The sequence below is a fragment of the Culicoides brevitarsis genome, chromosome 3 (assembly GCF_036172545.1).
Source record: "Culicoides brevitarsis isolate CSIRO-B50_1 chromosome 3, AGI_CSIRO_Cbre_v1, whole genome shotgun sequence".
Classification (NCBI taxonomy): Eukaryota; Metazoa; Arthropoda; class Insecta; order Diptera; family Ceratopogonidae; genus Culicoides; species Culicoides brevitarsis.
Genome location: NC_087087.1, coordinates 7,785,340 through 7,804,615, shown reverse-complemented (window position 1 = coordinate 7,804,615; position 19,276 = coordinate 7,785,340). Strand labels below are relative to the sequence as shown.

The window sequence follows — 19,276 nt, the reverse complement described above, 5'->3', positions numbered from 1 at the left end:
AAAAAATATGCACTGAAAATGGGAGGCGGGAATGTGTTTGTTCGTGACATTAACCGATCATTGATCTACTTCATTAACGTTTTTGGTATCGAATTTCTTTTGACTTCCTGTTTTTCAGGAGATTTTTTAGGTCTAAAAGTTGTGCGAAACGAAAAGTTAATTATAATATTAATATGAGTTTAAATCTGTAAAAAAGTTTGAAGTAAGGACGGAACAAATATTGAAGATGATTCCGCTTTTTATCTTTCTTCTTATCAGAAGACTTAATTTTCTGAATTTTTTTTCTTATTAAATCTTTTATTCATCTTGCATTAGTTTCAATTTACTTTAAGTATATATAATAAGAAAATTTTCATTAAGAGTCAATTTTGATGTGTAGCTTCACTGATTCTTTTTGTTAAAAAAGTCAATATTGTTATTCTTCGCCTTTTGTAACTTTCTTTTTGTGAAGAGTGCATTAGAAGTTTTCTATATTCGGCAATACCTATTAAGAGCATGAGTTCAATGATTTGTATCAGATTTGTATGTGACACTGTCAAATTTGAAAATTATGTCCTGTCCTTCTAAATTAAATAATTAAAATATTTGAGTATTGTTTAAGTAGCTGTTCTTTGAAATGTCGGTCCTTCTCCTTCCTCCATCGATTTGGTTAGAAACTTATTCAACTTTCTTTTAGTAGTTATGCAATATTATAGGCTGCAAAGTTCATCGTTACTTTCGGTTTCGTTAGTTTTAATTGTTCCTTCTATTAACATTTATGGCAAAATTTTCATTAAACGACTAAAGATCTTCCTTTTCTCATCCATGTAGGCAGTTTTTGAAAATATTTCAGAAATCATTTGAATTTCTCTGAAAGAATATCTCTTGACTTTTATTAGCCTTAATTAAAATCCTAAAATTAAATAAAATCTTAAAACTTTGTTAAATTTAAAAATAAATAATTTTACCTGAAATTCAATTTAAATTATTAACATGAGACACTTTCATTTGTTGCTCTGTCCTTTTTCGCAAAATTTAGCTGATTGACCAGTTTTTTTTGCAACTTTATAAACATTAATAATTTGCATAACCACAATAAAAATATAAAAGAATAACCATAATAATAAAAGAATTTATTATTTTTTTCAGGTTTTGACACTAATTTTAATGCAAAATCACTTCAAAATAAACTTTCAGTCAAGCTCTTGTAAAAACACGTTAAACTGATCCAAAAACGTGTAAAAATAAGCGGATTTGAGTCCGTTTTTCCTTCGTTCCAAATACCTTCAAGGCACTTTTAATGATCATAAAACTTTTTTTAAAAAGTTTTCTGTAGAAATTCAATAAAAAAAAAGTTAATAATCACCCATAAAAACTCCAACACTTTATGATAAGATAACTTACTTATCGCATTTTGTATCATTTTTACGATTACTATTATTATGCGTCATTCGAGGCAAACGAAAGCCAATCATTAACGAACGCTTAACAAGGTGTTACAATATTATTAAGCATTTCGGTTCCGATAAAAAAGGTAATTTAACATTGTTCAGTAGCTTTAATTTAGGCACGAAAATCTTTCAAAGGGCTAACTGTATCATTATTGATGAAATTTAATGTTAGTTTATTCATTATTAAAACATCAATGACTTAAGCTTCAAAAATTATTTTTTTTCTACATTTGCATCTAATTTGGAAACGTCAATTTAATCGTAAAACATTTACATTTTATTATGATAATTTTATGCGGCTTCAAGTTTGAGTTTTCGGTCTTCATAAATTCATGAATTTTTTTATGTTAAACATGTTTCATGGTGTGTTTTTGGAGCATCATACGAGTTATTAATCAATTTTTAAAGTTATTTAAATCAAAAATTCGTAAATGTCAATTCAAAAAAAATGACCGTTAAAAATTTTTATTTTTATAAAAGATTTTCGAATTTTTTTTAATTAAATTTTGTATGAATTATTCAGAAGAAAACTTTTAAAATATTTTTTTTATGAAAAATTGTTAAAAAAATAAATTAACTTCAAAAATTTGTAAATGTCAATTCAAAAAATGACCGTTAAAAATTTTTACAAAAATTTTTTTGATGATTTCTAAATTTTATAAATTCAATTTTTTAAAATTATTGAAAAAAAAATTTAAATTTGATTTTAAAAAATTAAAATTAATTTTTTAAACAAAAAAATTCTAAAAATTATAAATAAAAATTTTAAAAATTTGTAAATGTCAATTTAAAAAAAATCCGTTAAAAATTTTAAAATTAATTTTCTATAATTTTTTAAAAATTTTAAAAAATTGTTTTTTCAAAAGAAAAATTTAAAAAATTGATGCTCTACTATAACACTAAATAAAAAATGTTATTGCAAAACGAGCAAAATGACAGCAAACTGCAATAAAACGCGGAGAAAAAGGTAACAAGTTGACATCAATACATTCATAATTTCCATCAATGGTATGGCACCGTTATGACAAGTATACATGTATCACAGAACACAAAATGCTTTCATAACTCTGAAATAGGTATGAAAATAGCGGAAATATTTTCTAAAGTAACGTCGCACCAATGCAACGTGCAACGAGCCATCATCGCATCGTCTATCGATCATGCATTCTGTCTGCCTGCCAATTCAATGCATCCTCAACATAAAAGTTGTAACATGCATTGATGCACCTGCTTTAACATCATCATCAATGGTGCAGTTTTCCGTACGAGAGATAGATTGCGAGAGAAAGAGAGAGAAACGTCTATTTAGCAAGTGTGTGATAATAATAGACTTTTACGATGTAAATGACACAAGTAGGTAACTGGGCGACCTTGATGCAACAAACATCGGATCATCACTATCGCGCAATTCCATTTTGCCGGCTGATGGCTTCCGTGGGAGTTACGTGCCGGCTGTTTCTCATTTTTATTTATTTTTTTTGTCTAAAAGACATTTATCATAAGAGAAAAAAATTATTTTTTAAAAAAATTTCTAACGAAGGTCAAGTTCAACAAATAAATTTCACGCTGTTTTATCAAATTAATCAAACAAAGGCGCACACTTTTAGAATCGAAGTGAATATTTATTCAAAACGCAGTAAGTTCATTTATTTATTCATTCGTGAGTCAATCGAAGTGTTCAGTAAATATTTTTCTAGATGACTTTTAGATTTACTCACGAGTTCTCAATTAATAACAATAACAAAGTATAGAAAAAAAATATTTTTTACCTTTTTAAGAGTGCTTGACAAAGTAAACGATTGTGAATTAATCCTTATCATTATTATGGCTTTTGGCGCAATATTTTACATATATAACTAATAATTAACGGCTTAGCGACAGCATTTAATGATGAGACAATTTTTTATAAACGGATTTTAATATTTAATAATTTTTTCGTTGTTTTAATATTTTATTATTAATAACTATCATTAACAATTTTTTATTTTATTTTTTTAAACACTTTTTTTTATTAATCGATACTTTTTTTAACACCAATTTGTTATTTTTTAATGTTAATTTTTATTCATTTTTTTTAGATTTTTGTTTCCATTTCTTTGTTAGTAAATTCTTTGCTTTTTATTTATAACTAGAGACACTCATCCTATGGAATTTGATTTTATAAAAAATTTGAACGGTTTTTACATGATGAATTTTTTTCTTGGTAATAATATTTGTAATCGAAGAAGAGAAGAATTTATAATTTTTCAACATTTTTTAAATTTATGATTTTTTTGAAAAAAAAAAATTAATTTAAAAATTTAACTAAAATTAAAATATCTTATTTAAGTAATTCAAATTATATTTTAATATTAATTAATTTTATTTTTAATTAAAAATTAAAATATATTTTTTTTAAATTTTTTAATTTAAATTAAATTAAAAAAAAAATTTAAAAAAATTTAAATTAAAAAAAAAAATTTAATTTAAAAAAATTTAAAATTTAAAAAAAATTTATTTAATTTTTTATTAAAACTTTTAAATTTAAAAATTAATTTATTTTTTTTAAAAAATTCTTATTGTTAATTTTTAACTAATTTTAAATAATTTTTATTTTAATTAAATTAAATTTTAAAATAAATAAAAAAATTTAAAAAAAATATTGTTAATTAAAATAATTTATAATTCTTTAATTTTTATTTTAATTAATTAATTATTTATTTTACTGAGAAATCAAAAATCGTAAAATTTTGATTTAAATAATTTTTTTAAGAACATAGTTTTTAACACTTTTAGCAATTTTTTGTTAATTTTTCACAATAAAGATCAACTTTTAAAATATTATTATTGCCATATTGTTCAATAATTTTTTTTCTTTTGTATATTCTTCAAATTGATCGTTAATTTGTTTTTATTGCTCTAAAACGTCAATTTGTATATTTTTTTTTATTGTTAAAAAATTTTATATTTAGTTCTTGTTCTTCTTGTTTTTTTTTTTTGTTATTAAATGACTTGTTCAATAAAATTTTTGTCTGTAATGCGTATGAAAGGAGCATTTAATGCCTAATTTAACGGTGTATCTAACTAAAAATCTTCCGTATAAACATTCATAAAAGGTGTACAAATGAAGAAATATAACTGAAGTTAATCACTTTACGCACATTATTCTTTCTTTCGCAGCTTATAAATATTCCTCTTGATCTATGTAAGCATTTATTTATTTATCTTTGTCAGAGAGAATAAAATATTTCCTGATAAATATTTTTTTTTGTATTCTTGAATTGTACAAGAAATTCTCTGTTTCCAAATGGCATTTGATATTTTGTTAAGAAAACTATTAAAAATATTAAATAAACTGCATTGTTGTTAGTTGATACTTTGAACTAAACAGACATAAATTATTATCATTAAGTGAATGTCCGAAGATCGTATCAGTTGTCGATACAAAGAATGCAAGAGGAAAATTAAATTTAATTCCTGACGTGCGTTAAAACATCTGGAAAATGCAAAAATTCCACTTAGATGGGTTTTTAAAAATAGAAAGCAATTTCTTTCATGACTAAGTCTGCGAGTAAATGACTCATGGAATTAAATTCTTCTTCTTCAATTAAAATAAAAATTTACGTCGCTTTATCTTATCAGAGACGCTTAATTAACCAAAAAGTTGTCCTTGAAACTTTTTTTATATATGAAAAAAATACGACCGCGACAAAGATATCAAATTTGCATAATGAACAAGAAGAATTATTTTGGAAATCATCTCATTTTACGAGATGCGTGTTACCCAAAGAAAAAATAAAGAAGAATGAAAAAAATTATTTCTCGTTGTTTTTTTTTTCGGGATGTTCTTGCGGTTGGTTATTGTACGCGGATAAACATGACATGCAAATAATGTGCAGAAATTGTGTCGTTTTGTCTCCGATTCGCCTTGGTAACACGATCGTTTTTTTTCGTGCCAACATTTTTGCGTTAAATACATTTCGCAAAGTCAATTAAAACAAGATTTGTTTGCAATTTTCTTTCAAGCGATTCTTGGTACTAAAGTTCATAATTTATATTTTTAAGTTTTTTTTCGTTGTTAAATATTTCTCAAAGCAACGTTTTGCGCAACAATGCAGATGTTGATCACATTTTAACTTTTTTTTAGAAGGTCAAGAATTTTTCATCATGTAAAAAAAACAAATTTCAAATTTTTTATTGATTTTTTATAACTTTTTTTTCTTGTAAAAAATCACTAGAGCCATAAACTTGTCAATTTCACTAAAATTTTCACTTTATGTCAAAATCAATGATAATATTTTCCTTTTGCACTGACACTTATAATTTGATGTTTTGATAAACATAGCGATAAATTAATTATAACAAAATATTTTGTTGATTTTTTATTTCAAACTTTTTCGAAACGTCGTTTTTCATGATTGGCGTTTAAAATTTTATAATAATAAGAATCGTTTTACGAAATGCTGAAGAAAAAATAAACAAATCAGAAGTAACTTCAGCTGTTTGTGAAAAATTGATTGAAACCGGACGTTGTACGTTTCTCCATTGTATAAATATAGAGAAAAATTAAAAATATATCAAATTGCGTAATTTTCTTTATTTATCTGATTGTTAATTTTTTTTATTGAACTTTGATTGAAATTTTTTTATTGATTGGATTGTTTTTAGAAACACTTTTATAAGTTTATCAAATTGTATAAAGATTATCGGTAATCGTTGGTTTTGCGAGACGATAAGAAAAAGCGAACCTTGAACTTTTTTATTATAATATTTTTTGCAATTATTTTTCACTTTTTATTAATTAAAATTTTTTTATTATTTTATTTTTATTAATTAATAAATAGCAAAATTAATTAATAATTTTATTAATTAATAAATTTTTATAAAATTATTTTTTTTATTTTTTAATTATTTATTATTATAAATTTTAAACACCATGAATCATCATTAATATTTTTTTTAATTAAAAAATATTTTTATAGCATTTTTTCTTTATCTTGATGAATAATCACTTTTTTCTTATAATTTTTTATTAATAATGCTGATGATTGCGGCGACGACGTTCAATTACCAATTATTTTCGTTTAATGATTATTTTTGTTTATTGTTACAAATTTAGAGCAGATTAAATATTACACAAAAAAAATCTATTCTATGCAGAATAGAATTAAATACACACATTAATTATTATTTAATATATATATTAAATGTAATAATAATAATAAAAAAAATGTACGCGCGAGTAGCGGTCAGTACGCTGGTAAAACATCGACTAAAATCGCGCACATAACAACAAATACAAAATACTTGTGAATTTCAGTACAAAACGTTCGTGTCCATCCATTTCTTGTACTTTTAGCGCTGTATAGAGCAGTAACAAAACAACACATTCATTGATAGAAGTCAAGTCTCGTGTATGAGTTTTGCATTCTTTCACACACATGTAGCGTCGTCGTCGCTCATTATATTCATTAGAAATATGCTGAAGATGTGTGTGTGTGAGGTTATGAAATGTGTGGAAAGAAATGAGTTGAAAACCGGGTAAATATTGACTTGGCTTGCGTGATGTTTTGTACACTACATGATTAAGTCACTCACTCACGTTTGATATTTTTTTTTTTAAAAAGTATAGGAAGAAGTGTATATGAAAGGATGATCGTTGGAACGTTCATAAAATTAAAACATTGCAATATGTATAATTATAATAATAATAATAAACATTTTGCTTCGCTTGATTACTTTGCTAAATATATTATAAGCAAGCGTTCGACGTACTGAGCAAGAACCAATAAATATTTGCATTTACGTTGTTTTGTGTCATGTTACACTTTTAATGGGTTTTTGCCGTTCGTACAGCAAAAGGTTTACAGGGCAAACATGATGGTCAGTAGCTTTGACTTAAAGGATTGAAACTTAAGTTGACTTAATGTAATGTAAAGTTCATGTTTGAGACGAATTTTAATTCGAAGAGGATTTTTTACTTTGCTTCAAGTAACTTAACTTTTTTTTTGGCTTAATTAACTTTTCTATAGTAAGTTTTCAAAAGATCAAAAGGTTAAAGATTTTCCTTGGATCCAATATGAGGATATTCGACTTTCACAATTCAACAATTTCAATAAGCAAAGAAGATAATTGTTGCCGGAACGTTTGTTATTTTACTTCCATTTGTTGCTTCTGTAATTTTTCATAAGCATTTGACTCAAATTTGGCTAAAAATTGTACTCTTACAGCTTTCCAAAAGATTGTTGATCTTAACGTAGATAATGTTAAAAAGACATAATTGCTTGGTTCCATTAATTTTATAACATAAAGTAAATTTTCAAAGCTCTTGTTTAGTGAGGTGTCAGATCCATTTTAGCTGCTGCTCTTCCTTTTAAGCATTTTTTTTTCTTGAGTTGGTTGATGCCTTTGATCGCTGTTCTTGATTGTCAAATTTGCTTGTGGTCTAAGAGTTTTTATTAGAATTAACTGACCATCTTGAGATTCTATGAGTCTACTATAATTTGCTTGACTTGTCTCAAAATTTATGATTTGTTGAATTTATTGATTTTAATCATTATATTAACTTCGAAGTTTCATTAACTGATCAGTTTCCTAAAGATATGTTTCTTATCCTAAAAATTCTTTGACTTAATGCTTAAGTTTAAGTTAAGTTAAGTTACACGTTTACACTTTTCCATAGACTACCAATAACAAAAAAAAGTCCAATATTGAACATTTCGAACATAATGTCATGGTATTTATTAAGAAAAAAGCATGATTGATGAACGAGTTACACAAAATTGATAACAATGTAAAGCGTTGTAAAATCTAACATTAGAGATGACAAATTACGTCGTGACCTGTACAGACACTTTGCTATCACACACGGGCCTTACCCAAGTTAATCTATTTTTTTTTTCGTTGTTGTGTAAATATTTACATTAAGATGACATCACGGGTTAAGTGTAACAACAAGAACAAAACTGTGTCAGGGAATCCATAGATAGATACAATGTAGTGTGAAATGTTTGCAAATATAATTAAAGGGAGAGTTCTTCCGCTTATCGCGATGCGGTAATGAAGATAACGATCGGCGTCATCATCAATTTCAATTAAAATCAAAAGAAATTTTTATTACAAAAACGGAACTAACTGGGTCAAGGAATTGGGTTTGATTAAATTTCTAACTAAACTATAGATTAAATAAATAAAGTGTGTAATAACAATAAATCATGTCCGATGGTCAATTTTTCATTGTAAAATGTGTGTCATCAAGGATGTAGTGTTTTTTGCGGAAGGTTTTAAAATTGAACTTTTTTGATACAGGGTTGCCAATTTAATTTCAAAATATTGAAAAATTGATCAAATTTCAATAATTTCACTAAAATTGATTAAAAAAATTCTGTTTTTGGAAGAATTTTAACCTTTAAGATAAACAAATGCTTCTTATCGTAAAATTTTTATATGCAGGGTTGCCAAAAATCTCAAAAAAAAATTTCAGGAAACGATATCAATTTTTACTTACGCCCTCCTTTGAACTATTTTTACGTCTTTTAAAACCAATCAACTTGACTTACCTACAAAGAAAGAAAAAAAAATTAAATAAATTATGAACATTATTGATGAAAAGAATTTTAATTTGAACAAATAATTTACGATTTTCTGCCGAATTACAGTCGAATCTCGAAACTAATTTTAATCGAATTTATGACCAACTTGTGGTTAACATTTTTGTGTGTTTCAAAAATTTTTATTAATAAAAACCTTCGATCGATACTTTTTTTCAACAAACATCTAAAACGCATTAAATTGTGTTAAAAATAACTTGCAAAAAATTTTTAATTAGGCCATTCACATTTGTTATTATTTACAACAAAAATTTTTTAATAATTTTTCGTACAAAACGCAGAACGCACAAAAAAAGCAATTTGATAAATTTATTTATTTACGCGAATCGCAATTTTCGTGTCTGGTCTACTTTTTATTTGTGATCTGTTGTTTTTCTAATATTTATTTGAAGGCGATAAAAATAGTTCAGTTTGCATTTTTTTTAATCTTCTGATTCAACAATGGCAATGAAAAATTTTTTTACGATCGCTCATGAATAATTTATAATATTTTTTTTATTAATTTAATAATCAAAAAAGATTTCTGGATTCTGTTCTTGTTAAGAAAAAAAAAATAATTTTCTACTATGTTCCAATTTTGTCTCTTCGCCATTTATTTTTTTTTCTCTTCATTTTTGCAATACGTGCATTTATGAATATTTTATTTAAATTTTCATGTCCATTTTTGTGGCAAAAAAAAAAAAGAAACAAAATATCTAAAACTGGCATCATGATATGCAAATTAGAATTTATGTATGAGAGAGTAGCAGCAAAGTAAGAGCAATCTTGTTATAGATAAGTCATAAATTATTACGAGAGATGTGTTGTATGGGAAAATATGAAATTTTCTTTGTTCCCGCGATCGTTGCTGCACACAAATGAGGTCTCTTAGGAGAGATTAACGATATATAAATGTTACGAAAAACTCATAATTTCACCTCTTCACAATGTTTGTAACTCTTTTCTCCGGTCCAAACTAAGACGCAAGTCGCATTTCCCGCTACATTTTGAGCTACATGCAAAAAAAAAACGTTGAATGAAAAATGCAGCTTAACATGATTTATTAAGAGAATTACCAAATACGATCGATGAACAAGTGTTCGATTAAAGTATAGTTGAACTCTTTAAATGTACATTAATGAAAAGTTGTCTCCCGGAATTATGTCGATTTATTTCTCTTGTAACAGCTCGAGAGTTATGCAAGTTACGACCATTTTTGGGGACATCGTGCTCAAAATTTATTTTAACACCAATCAATATTTGCTGAGAAATTGCCACAAAATTTCAATCAAAAAAAAATAATTAACAGCTATTACGTTAGTTTTGCTAAAGACTCGCTGTCTGCGAGTAAGAACAAACATACAAAACGACCTTTAAAAGTATTTAAAACCGTTTGAATTGCAATCACAGTTGTCGTTGTAATATAGCAGAACGAACGCAGAGTAAAAAACGAACAAAACTTGAACTAAAACGAACAAGACGACAAGAATGATGTATGGAAGCAATAAGCAACAAGAAAGCAAGCAGCAAAAAAATACGAAGTCGTCTTAGTCAAATTACAGGGATGGAGAATGATTTTTAAATGTCATTGAGGGCAATGCCTTCTAAGATAGTTCGAAGGGTAGTTTGTCTTATTTGTTTCTTTTCTTGAAACGTCAACTGCTATTATCAATATATTTTTGATTTTCATCATATTTGGTTATTTGATCTTCTTCTCTAAAAAAAATATTTATGGGAAGTACCTTGCAGCTTGAGAAGGTAAGCTCCATATTTTTCTTCTATCCGTTGCTTTAGGTTCTAAGCAGTATGTGTTCATAACAAAAAAGTTGGTTCCATCTGTTCGATTTATTCGAGGCTTTTAATATTTAGACTTCCATCAACATATTTTTTTTTGATTCTTCTCAATGACATTAATAGCCGAGACAATTAAGTATCTTTCTTTAAATTTTATTCTATGGATGTTTCTTTAACGTTAAGAAGAACGCCAAGGCATCTTCAGGTTTTTGATTTTTTCTTTCATTTGAAGGTTGTATCTAAGCATAGAGCTTTGATTTCGTTTGTCTCCTACAGAATTTATAAGTAAGTAATTTATTTTTTTTGGACTTTGATATAGCTTAAAATCTTATGTGTTGAATTGTTATTGAAGGATGATAATTGATGAATTATGAGCTTGAAATAATTTATGGTTTCTTAAAAAATTTGCTATCAAGATTTTGAAAGATACTATTTTGGAACATTTGCATTGTTTTTGAAAAAGTTTTGCTGAATTTTTTTTGTACTTTTTATGTAGTTAGTTGTTCTCGGCATTACAAATTTGGAACTTTGAATTTCTTTTTCAATATTTACTTTTGTAAGTATAATTAGTTTGATTATTTTATATTTTTTCCATCCTGAAAAAAATTTTTAATTTTCCTTGCCCATTTGCCTCCATGAACTTAGTTCCATCCCTGTCTACTCTGAAACAGTAAATCGTGAATTGCATGTTGTTGTTGTTGTTGTGTGTGCATTAGGAACATATTTTATTGTTTGTTGTGTAAGAGTAAGTACACAAAATATTTATAACATTAACAGCAAAAATATACAAACACAGGAGAAAGAGAGACGACGACGACGACAAGAGAAAAAGAAATTTTAAATTTAAATTACACACATTTTACCATAAATGGCGATGTTTAGTTACCATTTTTAGCTAAATTAATATGTAAGAGCACGAAAAAGCTCTTCAACTTGTCAAACTCTTTCCATTAGCTGAAAAATTCCTTCGACCCAAAGTTGATGAACTCTGATGGTTGCATTTTTGTTCACATCAAATGATGTTTACTGTGCTATATTTTTCTTTAAAAAATATTTTTGCAAGAAAACTAGAACAACGAAACTTTTATCACTGCATTGCATCTCCGCTCGCCAACACTCAGTAGGTACTAATTAAAATAATAATGATCAAAAAACGAAAAAAACAAAAAGAGACACGTTCCATGTCATTAGCGAAATGAACTTGACATTGATCTTCGCGACTTGCGGGGAAGGTCATTTCGCGACAGTTTTTTTTTTGTTTTTTTTTGTATCATAATAAAAACTTTACTGTTGTCAAAAAAACAATAATAAACTTTTAGAATGTTTTTACGATGCACGAAGATGATGATGACTTAGAGGAGTGTTCAAGATTAATTTTTAAAAACGAGTTTCGAGCTTCGTTAATATAAAAACGGGCTCTATTCCGCAAAAATGCAAAAATTTCCTGCATTCATATGTCATGTCATCTGCATTCACTTCATTCGGATGCCGTATTATTATTACATTATTTCTATTCAAGAAAAATTTCTCGTTGGAATTTGTTTCGTTTTGAACAAACGTTTTCTTGTCATTTTTATTCGCAGCACAGAATGCTGCACAAAAAAAAAGTTTGTAATAAATTGACATATTTGATGAGACAATTGACATTCATTTCTGAGATGCATGGTACTTAATCATCATACATTTTAGGTTCAGAGTTTTGGATTTCGTTAAAATATCGAAGGAATTTGCTTGATTTCATGAATAAAAAGACCATTAAAAACGAGACTAGACATCGACCATTAGTGAATATTACAATGTTGCAGTAAGAGATTAGCATTTTAGATTTTGATTAAAAACTAACAGGAATTAGGTTAGAAAAGTAACAAGTGCAGTTAAGGTAAAAATGATGAAAATGAGTTGTAAAATTTCTCCGCTAGATGGCACTTCATATAAATTTTTTTGTTTCAAATTGAGTTTAGATCTTTATAATCAACAAAAATTTTAATCAAAGAATAAAAAAAAATTAATTAAATTTCTTTTTAATAGAAATTAGCCAATTTTGGTTGAAAAATTTTAAAAACTTAAAATTTTTTCAGTAGATGTCATTGTAAGTTCAGAAAAATTTTAAAAACTGCCGTCAGATGTCACTTTTTGTAAGAAATTGTGTTTTTAAATTGATTTTAGATTTTATCAATTAGAAAAGAAAATTAATTTCGGTTAATAAGTTTGTAAAGCTTCAAAATTTTCAACAGTAGATGTCGCTTTAAATTAATTAAATTTTTAAAAATTGCCGTTAGATGTCACTTTTTGATAACAAATTAATAGTTTTAAATTTATTTTGGTTTTTTTTATAGGAAAAATTTGCTTAGTTTTAAAATCTTTGACTTAATGATAAATTTTATTCAATAGATGTCGCTGTAAATCTATCAAATCTAAAAAACTGCCGTTAGATGTCACTTTAGTTGTTAAAAAACGCTTAATGAACTGCAAAATCGTTCAGTTTTAAAAAAAAAAAATTTTGTGTGTGCAAAAATTTTAAACTGACCTCTTATATTCAAGCTACTGAACTCAAATTATGCAACTTATACAATTCTTGTTTAAAATATTACTCATCACTAAAATTAAAACAAAACAAGATCAAAGTAATTTACTTTGTTCACGCTCCGATCAGTGAAATACCGCATGAAATGCCTATCGGATGTTTACTTGTTTCGTGTATATTAGAAAAAAAATGATGAAAAATTTATCTGTTTTTCATTATTTTCTACGAACTCATCACCTCAGCTGTTAATGCTTTTCCTCCGATTGCTTTTTAACTCGTTTTTAACCAATAAATAGACACTCAAACGAACACATGTTGCACAGGATGACATCACGATCTCTTAAATTCGAAAAAAAATTCACATTGTCTCACTTTTAACAACAAAAATTATTAATAATTGAACAGATGATAAAATTTGATGAGGTGCCAAGAATTCCTTTTTCTTCTTCAGTAAACATTATTGCATCTTATGAACTGGGTTAAGAGTCGTTTGATTGTCATATCCGCAATTCAATCCATTTTACATATTTTTCCAATAAATCTATGGGTAATTAAACACCTGACAAGTACAGCTACTATCAAGCACAAAGTCACATTTTTGCGTAGGAAGTTTAAAAGCAAATTACTTTTTTGCATGTATTTTTGTTCTATTGAGTATTTTATTATCAGTTTTAATTTTTTCAAATTCATGAGGCATGCGGTTTTGTCATAAAAATACATCGGGAACACATGTGAAAGAACGCCGACTGGAGGTTTCTCTCCAAAAAATATTTTTAAAAGGTTTATTTTTGCATGTTATTGCGTCAATTTCTAACAATTTTTTTTGTATGAAATTCACGTATCGGGCGCCTGACCATAACTGCAAGTAAAAATAAATTTTTGTCGATGTGTTTGTGCGACGTGTGATATGGTTAAAAATTGGCCTCATCAACAGTTGGTCATGTTTGAGTCATTTATATAAAAATTAAGTGTATGTATAAAAATTGCGACAATTTGCATAATTTGGCGGTAAATAGTGCCAAATTCGTGTTTAATTGTATGCAAATTTGGTGCTTTGGCAATAAATTTGTTTAGGTTTTGAATGAAATTCATCAAAAGAGGTTCGTTAAAGACTCGAAATGTCTTTTGAATCGAAAAAAGGTTGAATTTATTAAAAAAATTTTTATCAATTTTATAATTAAAAAATATTAAATAATAATAAAATTAAAATAATTAAAAATAAAAATAATTAATAAAAAAAAAATTTAATAAATAAAAAAAAAATAATTAAAAAATAAATAATTTTCTATTTAATTTTTTTTTTATTTTTATTTTATAATTTAGTCGATTTTTTATTTTATTTATTTTTTTATTTAATTTTTTACGAGTTCAAATTCTCGTTAAAATTTAATTTTGTTAATTTTAATTCCATAAGGGACTAATTTTAAATTTTTAGGGCTAAATTCGACCTTTTTTCGATTTAAAATACATAAAGAGCCTTTAAAGAACCTCTTTTGATGAATTTATACAAAAACTGAACAAATTTATTGCCAAACGATTCAGTTTAGTAGTGTAAGATTTTTTCAGTTTTTAAAGCTGAAAATCCCAAATTGGCCTAAAGTTAAGAATTTTCAACTTTTAAGTTTCATGAACTGCTTTAAACTCTTCTTTAGACCCATTTTAAGTTTAAAAACCTTATTGACACTTATTTACTTAACAATTCAACTCCCGCAGAGTAAAACAACAAAAAATGTGACGTGAATATTTTTTTAAAAAATACGAATTTTTATATGAAAAAAGGAAGCAATTTCGCCCACTATTTGTTTACAAAACAAAGACAAACACACGCAAAACGGAACATTATGAACGCAATTCATTCATAAGAACTTTTTTTGTCGTATTTTTTTTTAGCATGTTGATTGTTTTTTATACATTTTGATTAAATAACATTCACACCCAAACATGTCTCGTTCGATAAAGATGTTTAACGCGATTTCGACGTGCTTTGACACGGATACGAAAAATTACTTAAACTGATAATTAATCGTGCGTTTCACGTTTTTTTATTCGTTGATCAAAAAAATTAAAAAAAAAACCGGAACATGTTAATCGATAAATTGTCAAAAAAAAAAAAAAACGAAAGGGAATGCATTTTCGGGCTAATTGCCGTTAATGACATTCAAAAACGTTTAAAAAAATAATTGCTTGTGGATTAATTCAATTACCTCCAATAACGAACGTGTTTATCACGTCATCGGTCAACATCAAAAGAGCAGTTTTGCATTTGAATTGTGGTTGATTAACAAGGTTGGAGTCGAGTAAGGAATTTGGCACCGCGTTGCACGAGACGCCAAACAACAAAGTTTAATTAAATCAGGAATTTATCAAAGTGTTGCTTGTGAATTTTCAGAACAAAAACCTATTCAAAGCGATATCAGCAGTAGCCAGAGAGAATTAAATTTTTAGTAGAACAACACTTCATAAATAACATACTTTTAGCGTCAATTAAGTGTGCAGTACGATTTGCACGCAGATCTGCGAATGGCTGTTAATTGCTTTAAAAAGCTTTTGGCGAGATGAATGACGGTTGAATAAAATGGAATTTTTGTATGTTTATTGTACGAAAAAATATAAATAAAATGTTTGAAATTTACATCAAGAGTTGTGGTTTATTGCAATAAATGCGGTTTCTTTTTCGTTTTGCCTTTTTAGTGTGTGAGTGAGTGTCTCTGAAGACAAACAAAAGCATTTAACAAGAGATAAAGTCGTGAGTTTATGGGATTTTACGAGCACTTCAATGGATTCAATGAAGTTAAGTCGATCAAAAATGAGAAATTTTTGGCTTTTAAAGTAATTTTTGTGAAAAAGCGACATCTAGCGGTGAGTTTTAAAGTTTTTATTGATTGACAGTGACATCTAGCGGAGAGATTTGAAATAAATTTTCATTGTAGAATGTTAGAAAAATTAAAAAAAAAAATTTTAAGTGAATTTAAATATTTTTGCTATAAAAAGTGAGTTTTTTTAGTTAATTGAACAATTAATTTAAAAAAAAAATAATAAATAAAATTTAAAAATAATATTTAATAAAATTTAAAAATTATAATAAATAAATTTTTTAAAAAATAAAAAAAAAATATTTAAAAATTATAATAAATAAAATTAAAAAAAATAATTAAGAAAAATTTGAACAAAAATATTTAATAAAAGTTTTAAAAAAAATAAAAAATATTAAAAAAAAAAATTATATAGTTGAAAAATTTCACCTGCTGAAAGTGACATTTACAGCCAAAAATTTTTAAAATTTGGTTCGATTCAAAAATTTGCCAATAAAGTGACATCTAACGTCGAATATTCATTTCAAGTTTAATAAAAAATGACAAAAAATAAAAAAAAAATTTGAAGATCAAGATTTGAGAGTAAAAAAATAAAATCTAAAATAAAAATTTAAAAAAAGTGACATCTAACGTCGAATATTGACTTCTATTTATCAAAAAGTGGCATCTATTGACAAAAACTTAAAATTTTTATAAGAATTTGAAGATCAATGATTTAAATGCCAAAAATGTTAAAATCTGATTTAATAAAAAAAATTTTTTAACAAAGTGACATCTAATGTCAAGTATTGACTTCTATCCATCAAAAAGTGACATCTGTTGACAAGAAATTTGAGGATCAAATATTTAAAGGCCAAAAATTTTTTAAAATCCAATTTGACAAAAAAAAATCTGAATGAAAAAATGTCAATAAAGTGACATCTAACGTCATTTCCTTCGGAAGCGTCAAATCAACCGCCAACCGCCGTGATTTTTTTTTGCTATTTCATCGTAATTTGCATACAATCTATCAAAGATTCCCGAGTCTCATACTTTTTTGTTGCTTATTTATTGTCAGACTGACAGCGCTCTCGTTTTTTTTTTGTTATTCTACAAGATCTTCTCTTTCGATATTTTTATTCATGCCCAAGCATAATATGTTGTTGTTGTCTATTTGCTGTCATTATTCTGTGTAAAAAAGCGAGTGCTTTTAACAACAGTAATAATAATAAACATTAATTTTATATTCTATCAATTCAGAGTCTCGTTTACGAAAGTCATGGAGCAATAACAATTATAATGATGCATATTTTGAATGATGAGGTGAATAATAATCGTTTAGTTAGACACCTCTGACGTCGTCGAGCTGCTATGATGCTGCGCACGCTGAACAATTACTTGCGGTTTCGCTCGCTTTTTTATCGCTTTTTAATAAAAATTTATGTTCATCCTCGTTTCGTTTCTGCCTAGCGCGCGCGTTGTTTGATCAGATCATCAAAAGATGGAAAATTATACTCATTACACGACGCAAAAGTGATCATTAAAATAAAATACGATTGCTACTAAATACATATCATTACCGGGCTTAGAGATCTTGCAAAAAAAATCTTGCAATTTTATGTCGAAGCAGATTATAAACAAATAAATTTAATGATATTTATCTCTGCTCACGCTTCGAAATTGGTCTACGACGAAATAATAACGATGACGACGACAGTCTAATAAACAAATTACTGCATCAATCAAGTCGAGTCGTCGTCGTCATCGAATTTCTTAATGAATGCTTTTAAAGTCCAGTTTTTTCTTTTCAGTGTCCCATAATAAAATAATGATACCAGTATTCATGAGTGATACAGAAGCAGTTGAGAAGAAGTTATTAATTAAACAGAAGTTATAAATTAAAGAATTGCGTGATATTAGTCGCAAATTGTTTCTCACTTCGGTTGAATTAATAGAATGATGAGATAATTTTCTTGTGGTTAAAAAAATTTAAAGGTTGAAATCTGTTCGTTGACTGGTTTAAAGGAACATGAAAAAAGGTCAGGAAGTGAGTCTTCTGTATCATTTGATATTTGGGTAACATTTTTTAATTTTTTTGATTTTAACTTGACAAAATTTCTGAATGATCTTTAGCTGATCTCAAAATCTACATCTTCAGGTCAAAAGATTTTTTCATGTAAAAATTCATAAATTTTTCTAAGATATCCAGTTCTGATGAATAATAATTGAATATATGTTAGTATTTTCAACTAACAAAAAATAAATAATTAATAAAAAAATAGTAATAAATCAAAAAATAATAAATTCTAATATTTTGAATTCTTTAAAATTTATTTGTTTTAAATAAATTATTAGGTATTTTTAAATAATTTTTTTTAATTTTTTTTATAAAATATTTATTTTTTTTTAATAATTTATTTTTTTTTTATTTTTTTTATTTAAATTTTATTTAATTTTTTTTATTTTTTTTATTTAATTATATTGACTTAATAATTTTTTTTAAAAATAATTTAATTTTTTTTTTCATAATTTTTTTTTAAATTTAATTTTTTTTATATAATTAAAAAACTTGTAAATAATAATAATTTATATAAAAAATAAAATAAATTATTTTTTTTTTTTATTTTTATAATTTTGCTTTAATTTTCTCTTTCTATTATTTTACATTTTTTAAAACTATTTTTTTTTTAAATTTTAAAAAATTTTTTCTTTAAAAATTTTTTCTGCTCGTCTTTTAATTATTTCCGTTACTATAAAATTTTATTTAATTTTTTTACTTAGAGTTAAATTTTTCATTAATTAACTTTTTTAAAATAATATTGCTTTGAAAAATTTCTCATAAATTTTTAAAAAATCATAAGTTTAATTTCATCAATGTATTTTTTCATCCAAAAGTCGAATAAAATTCATCTACAATGAAATTGAAAACTTGTACAAGATACTGTTCGAAAAAGTTGTACAAGCATCTTGAACAATTTTCGGTCAGTTTTCATACAAGTTTCTCATCAAATTCTCTCTTTTTCATGTTCATCGTCTTTCCTTATTTCTCACTTCATAATTTTAAATTTTTAATGTTTTTTCTTCAACTAATGGAAGTTGAATTATTTTTTATGACATTTTGGGTCAGTTTTATTCTTTTCCTTTAATTTTTTTCAGACAAAAAACGCA

At 25.8% G+C, this 19,276-nt stretch overlaps 1 protein-coding gene across 7 annotated transcripts in view; it reads right to left on the bottom strand.

The window, feature by feature from the left end:
• Positions 1-19,276, bottom strand: part of LOC134836083 (tensin-1) — a 129,095-nt gene that overhangs the window by 40,243 nt on the left and 69,576 nt on the right. The window contains exon 1 of one of the 7 annotated variants that reach the window (XM_063851272.1): positions 3,200-3,330. The exons of the other annotated variants lie outside the window; for them this stretch is intronic. Coding sequence (XP_063707342.1) covers positions 3,200-3,250 — 51 coding nt within the window. The 5' untranslated portion in view covers positions 3,251-3,330. Of the gene's footprint in view, positions 1-3,199; positions 3,331-19,276 lie in introns of those variants that run through there. 7 annotated transcript variants of the gene reach the window in all.